We start from the raw sequence: 19,776 nt of genomic DNA, 5'->3' as shown, positions 1-19,776 counted from the left end.
TTTTTTCTCTTGGGTTGAAGTGTTAAAAAAAAATATTACTCTTAGGCTGTAGTCCCACTCTAGACTCTTGATTAAGGATTTGGATTAGGCGGCATTCTCCAAAAGAAAAGCCGAAATACAAAGCCATTCTCCAAAGAAAAATGTATCCATGTCTCTGACGTTGAAATAGATGATTATCAAGGATTTGGATCTCCCTAGGGCGGTGTTGTTGGGATCTCTATTGCCATTGCTTTTGAGTTCTCCTTTAAAGATTTCTTTCATTTTCTTTCGAGCAAAATTGATCTAACACCCCAAAAGAGGGAGGAAGTAGTGAGCCCGAGACTCAAAAGGAATTGGTCTTAACGTATTGATACCTTTTATTTATGTTTCAAAAGCAAATGGCTCAAATCATGTGAGAATGATTAATTTTAGAGTTTTAAGGATCAGAAGTAGAAGTTGAGGCCTGGTTGGGCGAGCGGGTCTTGCACAGCAGAATCACACGCAAAAATTGAGACCCAATGGAATATACGGATGTTGCTTCATGATGAAGCTTCAGCCAGGCCAAGCAAAGCTGCAAGTACTTAGATGTCCCCTACAAATTTGTAAACTAACTTACTATGTATCATTCCAAGCTCGACATTTGTCCTTAGGCCATGAAGGATGGGGTTGATGTCCCCATCCGCAATGGTCCATTTGTAACAACCAGTTCATTTTGTTGTTTTAGCATATAGAACCAACAACAGTACCTATGAAATTGCTTGTGCATATTTTTACAGAGTGTGATAAACTGATCTCAGACAATGGTTGACCCAAAGTGTACTGAACCAAGGGACTAGACCAAGCACCATCGGTTGTCACCATGTATGCATTAACAAGTGTCATAGAACCCGAGCCCCAGTGGTCGAGCAAGGGTCCATGGGAAGGAGGGGTTGGTCATCTCGACCCAAAGTGTTCGAGCATATCTCGCATCCATGGTTTCTAGTTAGCCTCCACCTCGAACAAAGCTTTGCTCCTAAGCAAACCTTTCTAATCGTACTTGAAAGAGCAGCATTGAAAGGACTGCTTCCTCAACATCCTTCTTTGGGTGGCACAATCACTAAATTCTCGGCCTAACAACTCAAAGTGCTATCTTGGCCAACCATCCCTATCATTCCCAGTGTCAGTCACTGACAGGATAGAACGGATTACCTACCTTGTGATGGGTTGGTACAAGAGGAGATCCATGCCATCTAGATGATCCTATGGTCCCCAGAAGTTAGGTTTATCTAAAAATACCCCCCATCACATTTAATGGTAATGCTCATTTACTCCCACAATCGCCATTAAACTTTTCACCTTGAGCAATTTAAAACCCCACTATGGGTGGTGTTGTTCTCGAATCTGACTTGATTTTTTAGAGTTGATTACCCAACCACCAGAGTCAATTTGCACTCGCTTTCTTCTTTGTGAACACTAAACACAGGATGATTGTAGACTTTGCGCCTAGTTATACTCCAAGAATTTAGAACACAGAACATTTTGTTACTATATTACTGCAGTCATTTCTTCATGTTAAATGAAAACATCTTTATTTCATGTGCATTTGAAATATTTACAAGATATTGCCAATTATATAATATTAAATCCCTTAATTACAAATTATTTGGACTACCTTTTTCAACCTGTCAAGATCAATAGAGCCTTAGATCTTAATAGATTAATAGAATGAAGAGTTCAGTTATTTTACCCTTGGAGAGATGTGGGCTTGCAATGGATTCTTCATGACAACAGTGAACTCTAGCTTCTCTGATTCCAAGTCAACATCAACTCCATCCACAGCAGTCCATTTGTATTCTCTGATCAAATTTGCTAGAAAAAACTCCAGATGCAAAATAGCTAAATCAAGTGCTGGGCAAATCCTCCTTCCCACACCAAATGGCATCATTTTGATCTCTTTATTCCCTCTTATGTCAAAATCTTTCCCTTCATCGCCCAGAAACCTCTCTGGTTTAAATTCCATTGGATCATTCCAAATCTTTGGATCCCTACCCATCTCTGCAACCGTGAAATTCACTGAGGCCTTCTTTGGTATAAGATGGCCACCGAGCACAGTATCTTCAGAGACAGAATGTGGCAATACGAATTGGGCTGGTGGGTGTCGCCTAAGCCCTTCCAAAACCACAGCCTTCAAGTATGGCATCTTTGCCAAATCCTCTTCTTTGATCTCTTCTTCACCTGTGCCCACAATTCCTTTGATTTCTGAATACAAATTTTCTTGGATTTCTTGGTTGTTCACCAGGTTAGCCATTATCCATTGAAGAGCAGTAGATGTTGTGTCTGTACCAGCATTCAAGAACTCAGAGCAAAGAGTCACCATCTCTTGTTCTGTGAGTTTTCTTCCCCCTTCATCGTCTGGGATTTGAAGATTGAACATTGTATCGACGTAGGAGACGAAAAACTCATCTGAGTTTTGTTGTCTCTTCTCAATTCGTTCTCGTCTGGCTCTTATCAAAGGGCTTATAACAGAGTCTCGCCAAACGCGCATATCAAGCAATTTCTGCCAGCGTTTTCTGAAAAATATTTTCCCCAATTTAGGGAAGAACGCAAATAAGTTGAACGCAGGGGAACCGACAAGCAAAGTTCTCTCCACGTCTTCAATTTCTTTGATTTTCGTCTCATCAAGTTTCTCGCCAAAGCACATGAAAACCAGTAAACAGAACATAACGTACTGAAAAGTTTCCATCACTCGCACAGGCTCACCTGATTCAGCATGAACTCTGAGCTTAGAGTTGAGTATCTCCCAGACCCATTTGCGGGCATGAGAATAGGATCTAATCTTAGAAGGATGGAGAAGCTCAAAGGTGAGATTCCGACGAAGAGCTCGCCATAGAGGACCATAACCAGCAGAGGTGATGTTGTGTTGGTTTGAGTTAAAAATACGGCTCGTAACAGTGGATGGTGGGCGATCGGCGAAGACGGCACCATTATCAATGAGAGCTTGATGAGCAAGAGAGGGGTCTGAGATGAAGATTACTCGCCGGGGGCCAATATGGAGGGTGATGATGGAGCCATACTTGTGACGGAGGCTTTTGATGATTGACCCAACTTCTGAGAGGGATTTATGAAACCAAAGCAAGTTACCAATTATAGGGAATTTAGGAGGGCCTGGTGGGAGGGAAAGATTTGTTTGCTTCGCTTTGCCATGGGAAGAGAGATCAAGGAAGAATTTAATGGCTGCACAGAAACAGAGTGAAGAACAGAGAATGATGAACCAGACCTCCATTGATAGAGAATTAATGTTCTCAAGACAAATGAAGATATGGGTAATGGAGGTGGTGGTGATTGTATAATGGGTTTCTTCTTTAAAGTATAATGGGTTTAAATACTAGTAAATTGTTGTAAGAAATTTGCAGAGATTGACGTAAAAAGAAATCACAAATGAGAGAAGAACACGTTTACCCAAAAAAAAGAAAAAGAAAAAAAGAAAGAGAATGAGAGATTTGACCAAAAAAGAGGGAAAGAAAGTGAGAGAAGAACGCGCGCTTTGAGGTCATTAATTACGTTTTGCTTCCCTAATCAAAGCTTTTCTCTGCGTGGCTCAACGCGTGCAAGTAGGCGTTTAGGACAGTTTGGTAACGTTTCTCTTCGTATGTAAAATTATTTTTTAATATTTATGCGTTGAATGATTTATGTGTTTTTTTGAAACACTATTAGAATAAGGTTTTTTTTTTATTTTATTACATAAACGGGGTTAAAGAACCTTGAGTGCTAAATTACTAAACTTGCTGGTTGTCTACCATTAGGATCTCCACAATTTCCAAAGGGGGGTTTCGGATAGAAAAACGATGGATTCTCCAACGTTGTTGGCATCTTAGCCATTCCATCAGCAGCTATGTTTGAACTTCTGTAAATGTGGTTGAATCTTATGGTTCTAGAAGGACCAGCTGCTTGTCTAATTTCCTCTACTACCCTAGACAAATTCTCATACATGCACTGACTTGTACTTAAAATATCAATCGTCTGTTGAGAGTCAGACTCCACATCAAGGGTTAGTAGATCCATCGAGATAGCTAATCGAATTCCTGTAGCTATAGCTTCAATTTTCGCTTCTACGACACTACCATCGGCTATGCGCTGCACGAAACCTCCCAAATAAACTCCAATTGAGTATCGAATTAGGCCTCCCACTTGATTGTAGCTTCTCCCAATTGTGGAAGCATCAACATTACATTTAAAATAACCCCTCTCCGGTCGTGATCAAACTAATGAGTGACTTGTTTCTTGTGGCCTTAGCGCCACCAACTCATGTGATTTCCACGCATCAGTGATCTAAGAACATAAATCTTTAATTAGTTCTGCTCCATTTCCAGGTTTGATAAAATTGTCCTCATGATTTTCCTTATTTCGCCATCCCCATAGGAAGTATATTATGCATGCAAATATTGAATCCCAATCTTTTTTCCAGTGAACTGCAATGCCACATAAATTAGAGAATAACCATTCTTCTTTACTGCAGTCCAAAAACCATAAATGTTGATTTTGAGGCACTATTAGAATAAGTTAGTATTTGATAAACTCCTTCTAAGGATTTAATCATGACTAATTTTATCACTCTCGTTTCTATTCTTTGGTAAATTCTTAGACCACTTTTTTGATTGATCTGTTCTTAAAGCAAAGAAGAACAAACCGTTTAACAAACTCCTTTAATCTATTCTTTCGTTTCCCAAAGAACTGAAAAATGCCTTTAACCCATTCTCATGCGGTGAATCAAGTGATGCGTGGATCAATTTTCTCACTTTTTCTTTTAGGCTATTTTGTTAATTCCATTGATGCTTAAGTTGAATTGAATTTTAAATCTTTACAATCGATTGAATTGAATCAAATTTTTAATCTATTAAAACAAAATTTATAAGATCATACTTCATTAAAACTAACTATTTTCTACCTATCACCTCACCATCTTGGAGATAGTCATGATTATGTGAGTCATATAAGGCTTAAATTTAACCTCAAATAATGAAGTTCCAAATAACTTCAATTCTTAGGCAAAATCTATAACTGCACGCATGTCACTTAATATTTGTTGTGCAAAAGCAACCAAACAATAATTAAAAAAATGCATTCGTGATTATAAACAATTAGCTTTTCCCATTCATTTTTGACTAATGAATGAGTCAACCTTTCTTAATCATTGGAAAAGAAAACAAAGAAAAAAAAAACACTGCAATCCTTCGTCCACAAGTTATGTTTGGTTGCAAAGAGAATGCAAATGTGTTTCTAGAAAAATCATATATTTTGTTACCATAAATATTTATCAATAAAATGATATAAACTACGTGTTTCTTTTACGTTAGTAGAAAGGGATGAAACTTGCCTCATAATAAATAGGGACATATGAGTCATTTGAAATCTATTATTCGAAATTTATTATGTTTTGTCAAAAATGTAAGAACTTAACACGTTCTGCCATTTATGTCGAATAATATTATACCTTTAAGAGGAAGGACGAAAGGAAAAGAATTTATACATATCACATGTATCTCCTAATCCTATATTGGGCAAAGTGTTTTCTTCACTTCTTCACCTTCCTTTGATTTCTTTAGCTACTTTCGCATATGTCATAATTGGTGAGGGACCATTGTGTTCATGGACATATAGTCGTGAGCATGGGTTGGCCCCCTTTGAACGTTAGTTAGTATTTAGATCTTAACCCCAACGTTGAGTGGTATTCAATGCTAAGAATTCATGCTGTTGAACACATAGAAATTTGTATTGTAAGGGATTTTCCTAATAAATTGTGCCTCTACCTAATCTTGATTACTTGTAGTTACGAGTGTCAACAGCGCAATTTGGGGCTGAAAAATACCTAGCCCAAACATGGTCCATTAGCAAAATAATGATTTCGGGCCTGTTTCGATTTGGTGCGGTTTGGGTTCGGGCTAACTAACGGTTTGAGTTAACGGTTTAGATTTGTGTTGACTAACGGTTTATGATGTGTAAAAAAAAAACAAGAAGAAACAATTGAACATCCTACAACAAAAGAGAAAATTATATGGAAAACAAAGTTGCTATTGGTCAATTTTCATTTAAAAAAAACCCACCCATTCTATAGAAATCAAGAACCTAGATATTAAGTAGTAAATGACCATTTGATCTTTGAATTCATGCTTAATTTTTTTTAATTGTCTATACCAACTACTTAATGGTAATATAATGATTCAAATATTATTTAATGTAAAATTACAAAACGGGTTGTAAACGGGTTATAACAGGTTCCAGTTCAGTTTCGGTTGGTGCGGGCTCCACAACCTTCAATTCATATTACGCCCATTAAGGTTCGATTTGGGCCGGTTTGGTTTTAACAGTTTGAACTATAAATTGACACCCCTACTTCTAGTACTTCTAGAGACAACTTTAATTTACTCTCAACATAGCACAAATGTATGATATACTGTTTTTTTCATTAGGAAAATCCCCTAGAGTATCCATTCCACTACAATTATCATGTGGAAATCTGGGAATCAAATTTGACGTACGAAAATGTTAATGTTCAAATTATAAGTTGTTGTAATGTTTTAAAATTAGGGATGAATCAAACTAATCTTGAACTTCGATTGCAGGTTCCAAAAATAGCTCTGGATCAAGGTGGTGGATGGTGCTTTTGTTTTGCACTCAAAGGGAGATGCATGGGGTCTACGAGTGGCAAAAAGCAGTATGGAAAATTAGCTAGCCTTGTCATTCAAGGTCTTTTGGTGGTTATACAAGAGGTTCAACTTTAGAGCTGTGCATTTAATGCACAACACTAAGTTGAGTATAGTCACTGTCGAACTGAATGGTTGAAGTCAAAATCTCGACAACTCATTTCGAATATATATTTTTTTTTGTTACAAGTAAGTAAAGATGAAAAAGTATATATAATAGAAGTATAGTTGAAAAAGTAAAATATAATATATATATAGTGGAAAAAGTTATTAAAAAAAAAGTATTGATGAAAAAGTTCTAAAAAAAAAAGTATACAAAAGTGTGGTCGAGATTTCTACTTCAACCACTCATTCCTTCATCATCATACGCAACTCAGTGTTGTGCATTAATTGCGGAGCACTGGAGTTCTATCCCTATACAAGAGCCTCTTTTGTGTCTATCTTTGATTATAAACATTTTCTCTAATTTGCTCTTAGTTTGAACAGTTTCTCCTTGAACCCAGGGTTACCTAGCCTTACTATTAATATCTTCTTCATATGATAAATGGTGAAAATTCATGTGGGTTCTATACTGTAAGATTGGGGGCATATAGACACAAGGGATTTGGGAGGGGGAGGGGGAGATGCGGAGTAACAAATATTTGAATATAAGATTTCCTTGGTTTTACCACCTCATCATTTGAGGCTTTTACTAATGTGTATTACAAAAGCACATTCAGTAGAGTGTAATTCATTCATACAAACGTGTGAAGAGACTACTTTGTTGAAGGTACAACTATAGAAAAAATAACTCAACAATAATAACTTTTTTTTTATGGTAAATAAACTTTATATTATATTAGTTAAGACAACGAAATATTACATAGTTTGGCTGTTTCTATCTCAACCAATAATAACTCCACAATAATAACTTGCTGATAGTAACCCTTTAACATTTTTTTTTTTTTTTTTTTGGTACAAATAGGCTTTACTAAGTCGAGGAGGAGAATCTTTATCAATCTTAAGCTATATCAGAAAAGATGAAGTGCTAAAAATGAAACTAAAAAACAGTAGCAACTAAAGATATGACGATACTGCAAGTTCACTTTTTTGTGCTGTAACCATAAAAAGTAACTTGCAATATTTAGGTTTTACCTTTCGTGCCCATGAAGATCAATAGAATCATGTAAAAACTACAATGAGAAGATAGAATATAGTGAAATTATTGATAGATTGATGAGTTTCTGCTATTTCACCCTTGGAGAGATGTGGGCTTGCAATGGATTCTTCATAACAACAGTGAACTCTAGCTTCTCTGTCAAATCAACATCAATTCCATCCACAGCAGTCCATTTGTATTCTCTGATCAAATTTGCCACAAAAAACTCCAGATGCAGCACTGCTAACCCAAGTCCTGGGCAAATCCTCCTCCCTACACCAAATGGCATCATTTTAATCTCTTTAGTCCCTGTTATATCAAAATCTTTTCCTTCATCATCCAGAAACCTCTCTGGTTTGAATTCCATTGGATCTTTCCAAACCTTTGGATCTCTCCCCATCTCTGCAACTGTGAAATTCACTGAAGCATTCTTTGGTATAACATGCCCATCTAACACAATATCTTCAGTAACAGCATGTGGCAATACGAAATGGCCTGGTGGGTGTCGCCTAAGCCCTTCCAAAACAATAGCCTTCAAGTATGGCATCTTTGTCAAATCCTCTTCTTTGATCTCTTCTTCACCTGTGCCCACAACTTCTTTGATTTCTGAATACAGGTTTTCTTGGATTTCTGGGTTCTTCACTAGGTTAGCCATTATCCATTGAAGTGCAGTAGATGTTGTGTCTGTACCAGCATTTACGAACTCTGAGCAGAGAGTCACCATTTCTTGTTCTGTGAGCTTTCTTACCCCTTCAGCGTCTGGGATTTGAAGATTGGACATTGTATCGACGTAGGAGACGAAGAACTCATCTGGGTTGTCTTGCTTCTTCTCCATGCGTTCTCTTCTGGCTCTTATCAGAGGGATTATAATTGATTCCTCCCTATGGCGCATATCAAGCAATTTCTGCCAGCGTTTTCTGAAAAATATTTTCCCCAAAGTAGGGAAGAACGCAAGTACATTGAACACACGGAAATGGAGAAGGAAATCTCTCTCTACATCTTCAATTTCTCTGATCACCTTCTCATCAAGTTTCTCACCAAAGCACATGAAAACCAATAAGCAAAACATAACATATTGAAAGGTTTCCATTACATGAACAGGCTCACCTGATTCAGCAGCATGGGATCTGAGCTTAGAGTTGAGTATCTCCAAGACCCATTTGCGTGCATGAGAATAGGATCTAACCTTAGAAGGATGGAGAAGCTCAGAGGTCAGATTCCGACGAAGGGTTCGCCATAGAGGACCATAGCCAGCAGAGTTGATGCTGTGTTGGTTTGAGGTAAGGATGCTGCTCGAAGCAGTTGTTGGAGGGCGATCAGCGAAGGCAACACCATTCTCAATCAGAGCTTTATGAGCAAGAGAGTGGTCTCTGATGAAGATGGCTCTCCGAGAACCAATATGGAGAGTGATGATGGAGCCATACTTGCTGCTGAGGTTTTTGAGGATTGGCTCAACTTCTGAGAAGGATTTGTGAAGCCAGAGTAAGTTACCTATTACAGGAAATTTAGCAGGGCCTGGTGGGAGGGAGACATTTGTTTGCTTGGGTTTTCCATGGGAAGAGATAAGATCAAGGAAGAATTTGATAGCTGCACAGATACAGATTGAAAAGAGAATGATCAACCAGACTTCCATTTTCAGAGAATGGTGGTTCTCAAGATGGAGATGATGCTAATGGTATAATGGGTTTAAATACTGGCAGAGAATTTGCAGGGATTATGAGATAAGAATGCTTATGAGGTCATTAATTACGTTTTACTTCTTAATTAATCATGCCTTTGCTCTCCCATGTCTCAATGCGTGAAAGCATTTTCTGATGCTGTGAATTTGTTTTCCCAGCTTTTCTTGGCTGTAATTAGTTGTTTCAACAAAGTCAATAAAGATTTGCTTTTCTTTTCCCACTCATTTCGACTTATGAACCGGACTACCTTCCCTAATTTCCTAATTCAAAGGGAAAATGCAAATGTTATTCTAGAAAGTCCTAATTTCAAGTTATGTTTGGTTGCAGAGAAAATGCAAATGTTATTCTAGAAAGTCATAATTTTATTCTTAATTATTAATATGAATACAAACATTTTTCAATAATGTTAATGTGCGTCTCTTTTACGTTTACTTAAAAGGGATGAATCTTAGCTCCTAAAAAAATAGCTTAACAAAAATTAAAAAAAATTAAAAAAAAAAAATATATATATATATATAAAATTAAGATCAACCATCTAGAAGAAGCTTAAAATTGAATCACTCCATATATCAAGACCTTACTTCCTCTATTTATAAGATTTACATCCTTTGTAATCTCACTCTCATTCTCTGTAATTTGTACTTAAGATTATGACACGAGACAATTAAATATCCAACGGTTACAATTGAACCCCAGCTAAGAAATAAATCTCTAAATTTTCTTCTAATTTCATCTCTCCTATTTTCTTGAGGCTTAATTTTATAAATTTATTAAATTTAGTTCTAATTTGATTCTAATCTTGGCAATTGGATAATTAAATATTACATGTCTCAATTCTGCATACCAATTACAAGAAATTGTAAGGGTGGAAATTTTAGGAGAAGCTTCTTTCTTTATGTAAGTTTTTGGTTGACAATTACATGAGAAAATAGTCAATAATTAATTATATAATTTTTTTAATAATGATATTTTAATCCACTTGGTGATTTGTTATTCATTTTCTCTCACTTTGTTTAGTTGGACATTTTTCGAATATTTAGGGGTCACGTCTTGACTAGCTTTAACCATTTATAGTACATTAAGGTGAGACCTAATAGCCGAGGTGAGGTTCATGCATGGAGTCTAGATTTTTGTTTCGTGGGTGAGAGATTGTGATCGCCACATCCCCCTCTTCCATGCATTGATATACGACTAATTGTGATATTATAGTAGAAAGTGCTGGGGTGTTAAGAATAACCCAGTATAGTGAAAATAAGGATGTTGAAATGGATAAATGAAAAAACGAAGAAGGATCAACCGATCAAGTAGGGATTATCATAAAAGGATATTGTTTGTAGTGACATATTTGTGTCAATAGAGGCCCTTCACAATTTAATTTCACCTTAGAGGGACTAGAAGAGCTATAAGCAGATTTACGATAACTTTAAGAGAAAATAACCTCAAGAGAAATAGTCACACAAGGATATTAGAAGACAAAAGCATCTATGAACTTCACCCATTTAATTGAGACATAAGGTTATTGATATTTTTTGGGAAATTTTTAGTCTCACTCGCTAAGTTAGCCCCTAATATTAATGCCACACCCTCAGCTATCAAGTTTTGAATGAAACTCTCTGTTGCTAACACTATTACTTTCAATTAGTTTTTATTTATTCATTTTCAATATTACCCATATATCCTAAGTTTAAAAACACTATCCATGAATCACATCTCCCTAATTTTGTGAATATTTATGTTTGAGAGAGGAAGAAATCACATATGACGGAGACGAAGAACTGAAGTTGATTATAAAGTTTTTCGTTCAAGGTTATTCTTGTCCTTTTGAAATAAGAAAATCCCCTAATATATATCCCACCTCTTGAGTTATCCAATTTATCAACCAGACCCCCTATTAGTAACATTGTTAGTTCAATTAATTTTTATTTGTCTATTTTCAATACTATTGTTACATTCTTAGGGAAAGAAGATAACAAAAGAGAGGAAATCAAGGGGGGGGGGGGGGAATCCGTGCAAGAATAGAACTCATGCAAATGCAAGAATGGAAGAAGAGGAGTGGTTGTATACAATAGAGGAAGACAGAGACAAGTCAAGCATAGGGTTTTTTGTTCAAGGGTATTCTTGTCTTTTTGAAAAGTTGAGGTTGCATACATTAGCCCTTAACAGTGATTTCCTAACAACAAAAGGTATCATTGATATATTTTAATCTTAAAAGGGTCTAATTGATATATTAGATCACTTGAGGGGTGGCGTTGAAAATTTTCTTTTTGACATTTTTATTTTTTGGTAGGATCTTTGACATATTTAATAGTTAACTGGCTTATATCTAATGGCCTAAATGGATAACGAAATTTGCTTTCGAATTCTCATCTGTATCTTTTTAAGGATTTTCAAATCCGTCCGATTATTAATAGGGTGTGGATATGGTAATACCCATTTCCGACTGATAATTATTTGTCCAATAAAATTATTCAATTAAGTTACTTATTTGGATTTCTTTTCTTATTTTTATAATTTTTTTATTGAAATATGTGAATATTTTTCTAGATTTTTTGCTAAAATAATTTTCCAAAGTTGTTAAATTCTTAACTTTTAAACTTAATCCTTACAAAAAAATTGGTAAAGATGTCAACAGATAGTCAAAAACTTGTATTTCAATCTGTATTTATGTCCATTTAGAAGAATCTACATAAGAAAATAACTATCCCACTATCACTTGAATCCTACTGAATCTATTCAAAAACGACCAGGATATTATCCGAGTCTCGAGTGTGTCTAAATATAATAGAATATTGATATGGTATTACCAATATGCGATTTGATTCATTTATATCCCTACTTATATCTAAGGGTGTCAGTTGCGTCCCAAAACCGTTTAACCGTACCGAACAACGCTATCTAAAACCGCACCGTATCGTACCTTTCAAAACTTGGTACGGTACATACTGAAACCGAATTTTGAAATGTACGGTTCCGGTTTTAGGTACTCATACCGTCGGAACGTACCGAAACCGTACCGAATTGGTACCATATCAAATTAAGGGATATAAATGTAATTTTATAATGAAAACACTTCACATTTACCCTATCTATAATTCTCTATTTCAATTTTTGGTTTTGTCATTCATTCATCTTCTTAGATTTACTTGCTTTTATCTCTGTCAATGTCAAATTCTATCAATTGTTTGGTCCCAATTTCATTAGGATCTTAATGAACTAATAACTAAAGTGACATGGGTTTGTTTGTACAAAAAATGTACGATATTAGATATCGTGTTTAAACCGTTTTTCTGTACCGATTTAATACAGAAATCGTACTGAATCGTTTTTGCAAATATCGAAACCGTACCATATCATTTAAATTTGGTACGGTACGGTTATGATTTTCGGTATTCAAAGTTGGTACCGTATCGAATTACCGAAACCGTACCGATTGATACCCTTACTTATATCAACACTTAATTGTAATTTTTCAATAATAGAAAATGCCTTTGAAATATTTTCAGTTTAGGTGTCCGATTCATAAGTTGAATAACTCAAGAAGAATAACTCATAAGAAGGCGTTGAAAATTTTCCAATTCTTTTCTTGAAAAGAAAAAAAAAAATCAAAATTCTACTACGAGGATAGTGGCGTGCCGAAAATTAGTAGTGTTTCCACCAAAATGTTGGTGGAAAAATACAAATGTTATTCTAGAAAGTCATAATTGTTTTGTTAATTATTAATATGAATATAAACATTTATCAATAATGTTAACGTCCGTCTTTTTTTTTTGTTTTGCCAAAAAAAAAAGTAAATGAAAGAGTTAACGTGCGTCTATCTTTTACGTTTACAAAAAAGGGATGAATTTTTTTTTTGTTGAGCTCGCGAGTTGATATCATGGGCAGAGGGATATTACTAATATATGTGCCGCCACTATTTCAGACATAGAACCGGCTCATGGGTGTGAATTCAAAACCTCCAATAGGAAGTTGGGTTGTTAACCGCTAGACTATCCTACCATTGACAAAAGGGATGAATCTTAGCTCTTAAAAAGAGAATTTTGGTGTTAAAAAAAAAAATAAATAAATAATTAAAAATATTCAAGGATGAGATTTATTCCTTTATGTCAAAATTATGAGAACATAATATATGTTCGAGAAAAAGGAAAATATTACATGTATCCCAGGTATCTCATAATTTGTTCAGTGGTTAAATCCATCACCTAAATTCCAACATGATTGTAATTTTTTATCGGCTAAAGATCAACCATCTAGAAGAAGCTTAAAATTGAATCACTTCATATATCAAGCCCCTATTTGCTATGTTTATAGGATTTACATCCTTTATAATTCCCACTCTCAATCTCTGTAATTCGTATCTAAGATTGTGACATGTGACAGTTAAATATCCAACGGTTACAATTAAAATCCAACTAAGAAATGAATATTTAAAATTTCTTCTAATTTCGTCTCTTTTATTTTCTTGAGGCTTAATTTTAGAAATTTATTATATTTAATTTTAATTAGATTATAATTTTGGCACTTGAATAATAAATTACTACATGTCACAATCCTATATACGAATTACAGGAAATTGTAAGGGTAGAAATTTTGGCAAGAAGCTTCTTTCTTTATTTAAGTGTTTGGTTGACAATTACGTGAAAAAATAGTGGATAATTAATTATAATATATTCTTTTAATAATAATATTTTAATCCACTAGGTAATTTATTATTTATTTTCTCTCCCTTTGTTTAGTTGGACATTTTTAGAATATTCATGGATCAGGTCTTGACTAATTTTAACCATTTATACTACATTAAAGTGAGACCTAATAGCTGAGGTGAGGTTCATGCATGGAGTCTAGATTCGGGTGAAAGATTGTAGGTTCCCACACACCCCTCCCCCATACATTGGAGTCCGGATCTGTGACCCCGACACTTCCTGACCACAAAAACATGTGGGGCCCACGGTGAAAAACACTTTTTGGAAAAGGAAAAAAAAAACTTTTTCACCAGTGGGATCCACTGTTTTTGTGTTGTCAGGAAGCCATGGGGGAGATGATCCGGATTCCATACATTGATATGCGACTAAGTGTAATATTATAGTGGAAAGTGCTAGGGTGTTAAGAATAACTCAATATAGTGAACATAAGGATGTTGAAATGAATAAATGGAAACAAGGGAATAAGTTAGAATTATAATATAAGCAAGGGTTAAAGTATCTCACGATACCATACGATACTAGCCGATACGTATCCATATTTGACCCAACCGATACGATACATCTTGACACCTCTCTTCATTAAATTACACTAAAATACATTAGTCAGAGTGATACAATACTCGATACAGGATGATACATCTCTTAAAATCACCTGACCGATACAATTCTCGATACTGATACTTTAAACCTTACATACAATTATATTGTTTGTAGTCACATAGTTGTGTTGATAGATGCCCTTCACATTCAGTTAGAGGTACTAGAAGAGCTATGAGCAAATTAATGATAACTTTAAGAGAAAAGAACCTCAAGAGAAATAGCATATGTGAACTTGACCCATTTAATTTAGACAGAAGGCTATTGATATTTTTTGGGAAAATTTTAGTTTCACTCACTAAGTTAGCCCCTAATATTAACACCACACCCCTTAGTTACCAAGTTTTTGAATGAAACTCTCTGTTGCTAACACTATTACTCATAGTTAGTTTTTATTTATCTATTTTTAATTTACCCATATATCCTAAATTTAAAAATAGTATCCATGAATCACATCTCCTTATTTTTGTGAGTATTTATGATTGAAAGAAGAAGAAATCGCATTCGATGGAGACGAAGAAATGAGTTGAGTATATCTCACCCCTTGAGTTATCCAATTTATCAATCAGACGCTTATTACTAACATTGTAAGTCTCAGTTAATTTTTATTTGTCTATTTTCAATATTACCGCTACATTCTTAAGGAAAGAAGATGACAAAGGAAAGGAAAACAAGGGGAAAAAAATTTGCACAAGAATAGAAATCATGAAGATGCAAGCACAGAAGAAGAGGAGTTGTTATATATGATAGAGGAAGACAAAGACAAGTCTAAGCATAGGATTTTTTATTTAAGGGTATTTTTATCTTTTTGAAAAGTTTAAGTTGGTTACGTTAGCCCTTAATAATGATTTCCTAACCGCAGAGGGTATCATTGATATGTTTTTCTCTTATAGGGGTCTAACTAATATATTAGAGGGGTCTAACTAATATATTAGATAACTCGGGGGTGGGGTTGAAAACTTCCCTATGACATATTTAATAGTTAACTTGTTTATATCTTTTTTTTTGGTACAAGTAACTTGTTCATATTTTTTTTTTGGTAAAAGTTAACTTGTTTATATCTAGGGGTGTAAAAAATCGAAATCCGCTACCGAATTCTTAATCGTATATTTTTAGGGGTTTTCAAATCCGTTCGATTACTAATAGGGTGTAAATATGATAATACCACCATTTCTGACTGATAATTATTCAATTATGTTACTTATTTGAATTTATTTTCTTGTTTTTATAAATTTTTTACTTGAAATATGTGAATATTTTTCTAGATTTTTTGCTAAAATAACTTTCCAAAGTTGTTAAATTTTTAAATTTCAAACTTAATCCTCATAAATAAAATGGTAAAAATATCAACAAATAGTTGAAAACTTGTATTCAATCTGTATTCGTATTCATTTAGAAGAATCTATGTAAAAAAATAACTATCCACTATCACTCGAATCTTACTGAATCTATCTGAAAACCGACAGAATATTATCTGAATCTATTTAAATATAATAAAATGTTGATATGATATTACCACTATGTGATTTGAAATACCCTTACTTGTATCAAGACTTAATTGTAACTTCTCAATAACAAGAAATGTCTTTGAATTTTTTCGTGTAGGGTCCGGTTCATAAATTGAATAATTCAGAGGTGGTATTGAAAATTTTTGAAAATTTTCTAATTCTTTTCTTAAAAGAAAAAAATCTAAATTCTTCTATGAGAATAGCGGCGTGTGGCACATCAGTAGTGACTAGTGATTCCACCAAAATGTTGCCAACCGTTCGATATTAAAACCTCCGGTTTTGAAGCGCAATTGACTGTTTGCGACTCTGCGTTCCTCTCTTTGTTGCGATCTTTTCCTGCGAAATCAGGAGGAGAAGGAGGTGGAATCATCTTTTGATTTCTCGTCCTTTCTCTTCATCTAGGGTTTTCGATTTCAGTTTTCCGAACAATTAATCTGTTCATTTTCCTTCCTTTCTCTGTCTATAGCCCAAGAAAATTCGGAGAAGTTCCAATGGCTTCCAGGTTTTGCTTACGATTTAGATCTCGTCTTCATAGTACTTTCTCGCAGTTTTCTCACCATCGCAGCAGCCCTATCATGGCGGTTCCTGAATCTCTTTTAGTTACTTCTCCTGCACCTTATCAACCATTCAATCCCGTCGAATTTTCCTTCTCAAGTGCCGGAATCAGGTACCTCTCGTCTCTCAGTCGCCAACCAGTTCGTAAACGAACCGTTGACATCGGTGCCAGAGCTCGTCAGCTTCAGAACCGCCGCCTCTGGACTTACGCACTCACCTTCAGTTGTGTAGCCGGTTTCATTGTAATCGTCTTGAATAATTTCCAGGACCAATTGGTGTTCTATGTCACCCCTACCGATGCCATGGAGAAGTATTCGACAAACCCTTCGAAGAACAAGTTCAGGTTAGGTGGGTTGGTTCTCGAGGGGAGCGTCACTCAGCCTGCTTCGTCTCCTGAGATGGAGTTTGTGGTCACAGACTTGATAACTGATATCTTGGTTCGCTACCAGGGGTCGCTTCCAGATTTGTTCAGGGAGGGGCACTCTGTGGTTGTGGAGGGATTCGTCCGCTCATTCGAGGAGGAGCCTAAGGAGAAATTAGCATCAAAAGGGAGGCCTGTCTCTGCTAAGGCTTTGAGTAGAGATTGTTACTTTTCGGCAACTGAGGTTCTTGCGAAGCACGACGAGAAGTATATGCCACAAGAGGTTGCTGCAGCGATTGAGAAGAATAAAGCCAAACTTGAGGCAGAGGCCGAGCAAGGAAGAGTCAGCGTAGCTTGATTCTGGGAAATGGTATTCTAACGATTCTTTCAAAAATATTCAGCTGCCATGTTAGCCTTCCTATATAGCAATTGATGATCAGATGGTTGAAGTATAGTCTTAGAGGACAGTATACACTTAGTGGAAAGGAGAGGCATGATTCGCTCAATGAGTCTTTTGTATTTTATTTTCCTTCTGGTGAGGCGGCATTCATCTATACTCAATTCTTTTTTGGATTGGACAAAACGAGAAAGCCAATGTGAGACTAGTTTCTAGTGAATAAAAAGATTTTCTCTGATTGAGTTTGCGTACTAATTTGTGAATTGAAAATTTGAATCCTACTATGAATACTTATTTGTTTTGGTTGCAACAACTTTTGTGGAATCCATTCCGTCAAGGTTAACTTTATGATCAATATTTATTTGAGATAATAATTTTTTGTTGTTACAGATAACGGCATCGGCCTTAGGCTAGTAAGGAGTGATTGATGCTAGTATTCTAGTCTAACTAAACTATCCTCTAGTTATCTCAGAACAATAAATGGTAGGCAGTTTTTGCATCTTTATGTAGTATAATAATATGGACAGCTGCATGTGCACTTCAGAAGTGAGGAACAATTTCTACAATACCGTTCTAAATTCTAATGGCCTTGGTCTTTCTTTTCCTTAAAAGCTAAGCTTCCTAATTGTAAAAAAATGAAAGACCAAGAATAACAAGGGGATATTTGCCCAGCCGCAGTAACTTAGACACGAGTCTATCCTGTTCCATGAGACAATTGTGTCTAACTTCAAGTGCACCTTGTTATAAGTAATACCTCAGACTCTCAGAGGTCGAAACAGAGACCTAGGAACCCACTCAGATTTTTCCACTTAAACCTAATCTCCAGTCAACTGTTGCAACATAATAGACCTGCTGAAAAACTCTTTGTTTGATATGCAACCAACTAATTACAAAAGGGTAGCACTTCCAACTCTACCATTGCTTTTTCTGAATGAGTTGGTCCACCCATGTGAACTCAAGGTCTTCCTGTGACCTAGAATACAATACTGAGTACAAGTGTAGCAAGTCCCCTGTGGGAGCTTTCCATTAACCTAGAAAGATTCCCCCCCCCCCCCCCCCCACAAAAAAAATGCCCACCCCCACCCATTCTCTTTTTTGCTCCTCATGGAAGGCGTTTCAGAAGTTAGGCAACTTTCTTGTGGGAGCTACCTAACCATTCACAAACATGGGCTTTACACTTGTATACCCAGAGGAGTGCAGAAGGTATCAAGCGATCACCTTGATATTTCATGTCTGTGAAGATTTGATTAGAAGAAGTATCTACCACTTGGTGCTGACTAGATTAGATATTGTTATTTCATTACATAGAACAAAGTGAACTCCCATAGGTCTTGGGGCTTTAGGGCTTTCTAAGCAATTGAACCAATTGAAAACAAAGATGAGAGTGGGTTTGACCAACATTATATAGGCTTGACATTGGCTGCTGCAACAGAGACCGGTTCTTAATGTTTTTACAGTTTCCAACCATATCAAATAGGAAATTCAGCAAGTTAATATGCTTTTTCTGTCTAGTCTTTTTGGGTACTATCACTGTAATGCCCCAAATTTAAGGAACTATTTGCTATTATCATATGATTGTCTCTGTTACTTTTGGCTTGGAATTGTTCTGTTCCACAAAGAATTCTAAGCCATTGTGTGACATTGTAGCCTACTAATTGAAGTGGTCAAGTAGTTCATAAATTCACTTTTAGTAATTACAATTATGTATATTTCTTATCCTTCTTGTAGATTGTCAATTATATTATCACCATACAATGCAATTACTATCTCTACCTTATAGTGATGGGTCTAAATATTTGCTCTTCATAATTTGGCTTTCTGGCAAAAGGCTTGCCAAGTCAGCCCAAAAAGCTTCAGCATGGCATGTCAGATGGAGCTTACTTTTTGTGTATAGGTTTCAGCTTGATTTTAATTGACCACGTGGCAAAATAAAGCTCTGAAATCCAGGTCCATGGGGAGAAAGTAAGAGGGTGCTTCCCACTGTTTGGATGGCAAAAAATTCTTAAAAGATAGTTGTATAAGCATACATGAAGAATATTTGACTGAATTTGCATTAGAACTTGTCATGTGTCAAATCCAAACATTGCTATCCCTATCCAGGGGTTTAGGCTTGCCACATCATCCTGCCAAATTGCAAAATCATACTTGTTACTGATTTTGCTTCAGTAATCCTAAAGCATGT

At 35.7% G+C, this 19,776-nt stretch overlaps 1 protein-coding gene and 2 pseudogenes across 1 annotated transcript; 1 reads left to right on the top strand and 2 right to left on the bottom strand.

The window, feature by feature from the left end:
- Nucleotides 1-1,266: 1,266 nt before the first annotated feature.
- On the bottom strand, nucleotides 1,267-3,291 carry LOC149001571 (cytochrome P450 89A2 pseudogene; annotated as a pseudogene).
- Nucleotides 3,292-7,645: 4,354 nt separating this feature from the next.
- On the bottom strand, nucleotides 7,646-9,430 carry LOC149001570 (cytochrome P450 89A2 pseudogene; annotated as a pseudogene).
- A 7,128-nt stretch (nucleotides 9,431-16,558) lies between these two features.
- G1 (transmembrane protein G1P-related 1) lies at nucleotides 16,559-18,620 on the top strand. Its single transcript, XM_089137508.1, has one exon. It carries the CDS (start codon nucleotides 16,773-16,775, stop codon nucleotides 17,553-17,555), a length of 783 nt encoding a protein of 260 aa, XP_088993634.1. The 5' UTR covers nucleotides 16,559-16,772; the 3' UTR covers nucleotides 17,556-18,620.
- Nucleotides 18,621-19,776: the final 1,156 nt, after the last annotated feature.

Source organism: Hakea prostrata, chromosome 10 (genome assembly GCF_041222555.1).
Source record: "Hakea prostrata isolate BN-2017 chromosome 10, UWA_Hpros_2, whole genome shotgun sequence".
Classification (NCBI taxonomy): Eukaryota; Viridiplantae; Streptophyta; class Magnoliopsida; order Proteales; family Proteaceae; genus Hakea; species Hakea prostrata.
This window is presented reverse-complemented; position numbering and strand designations above follow the sequence as displayed.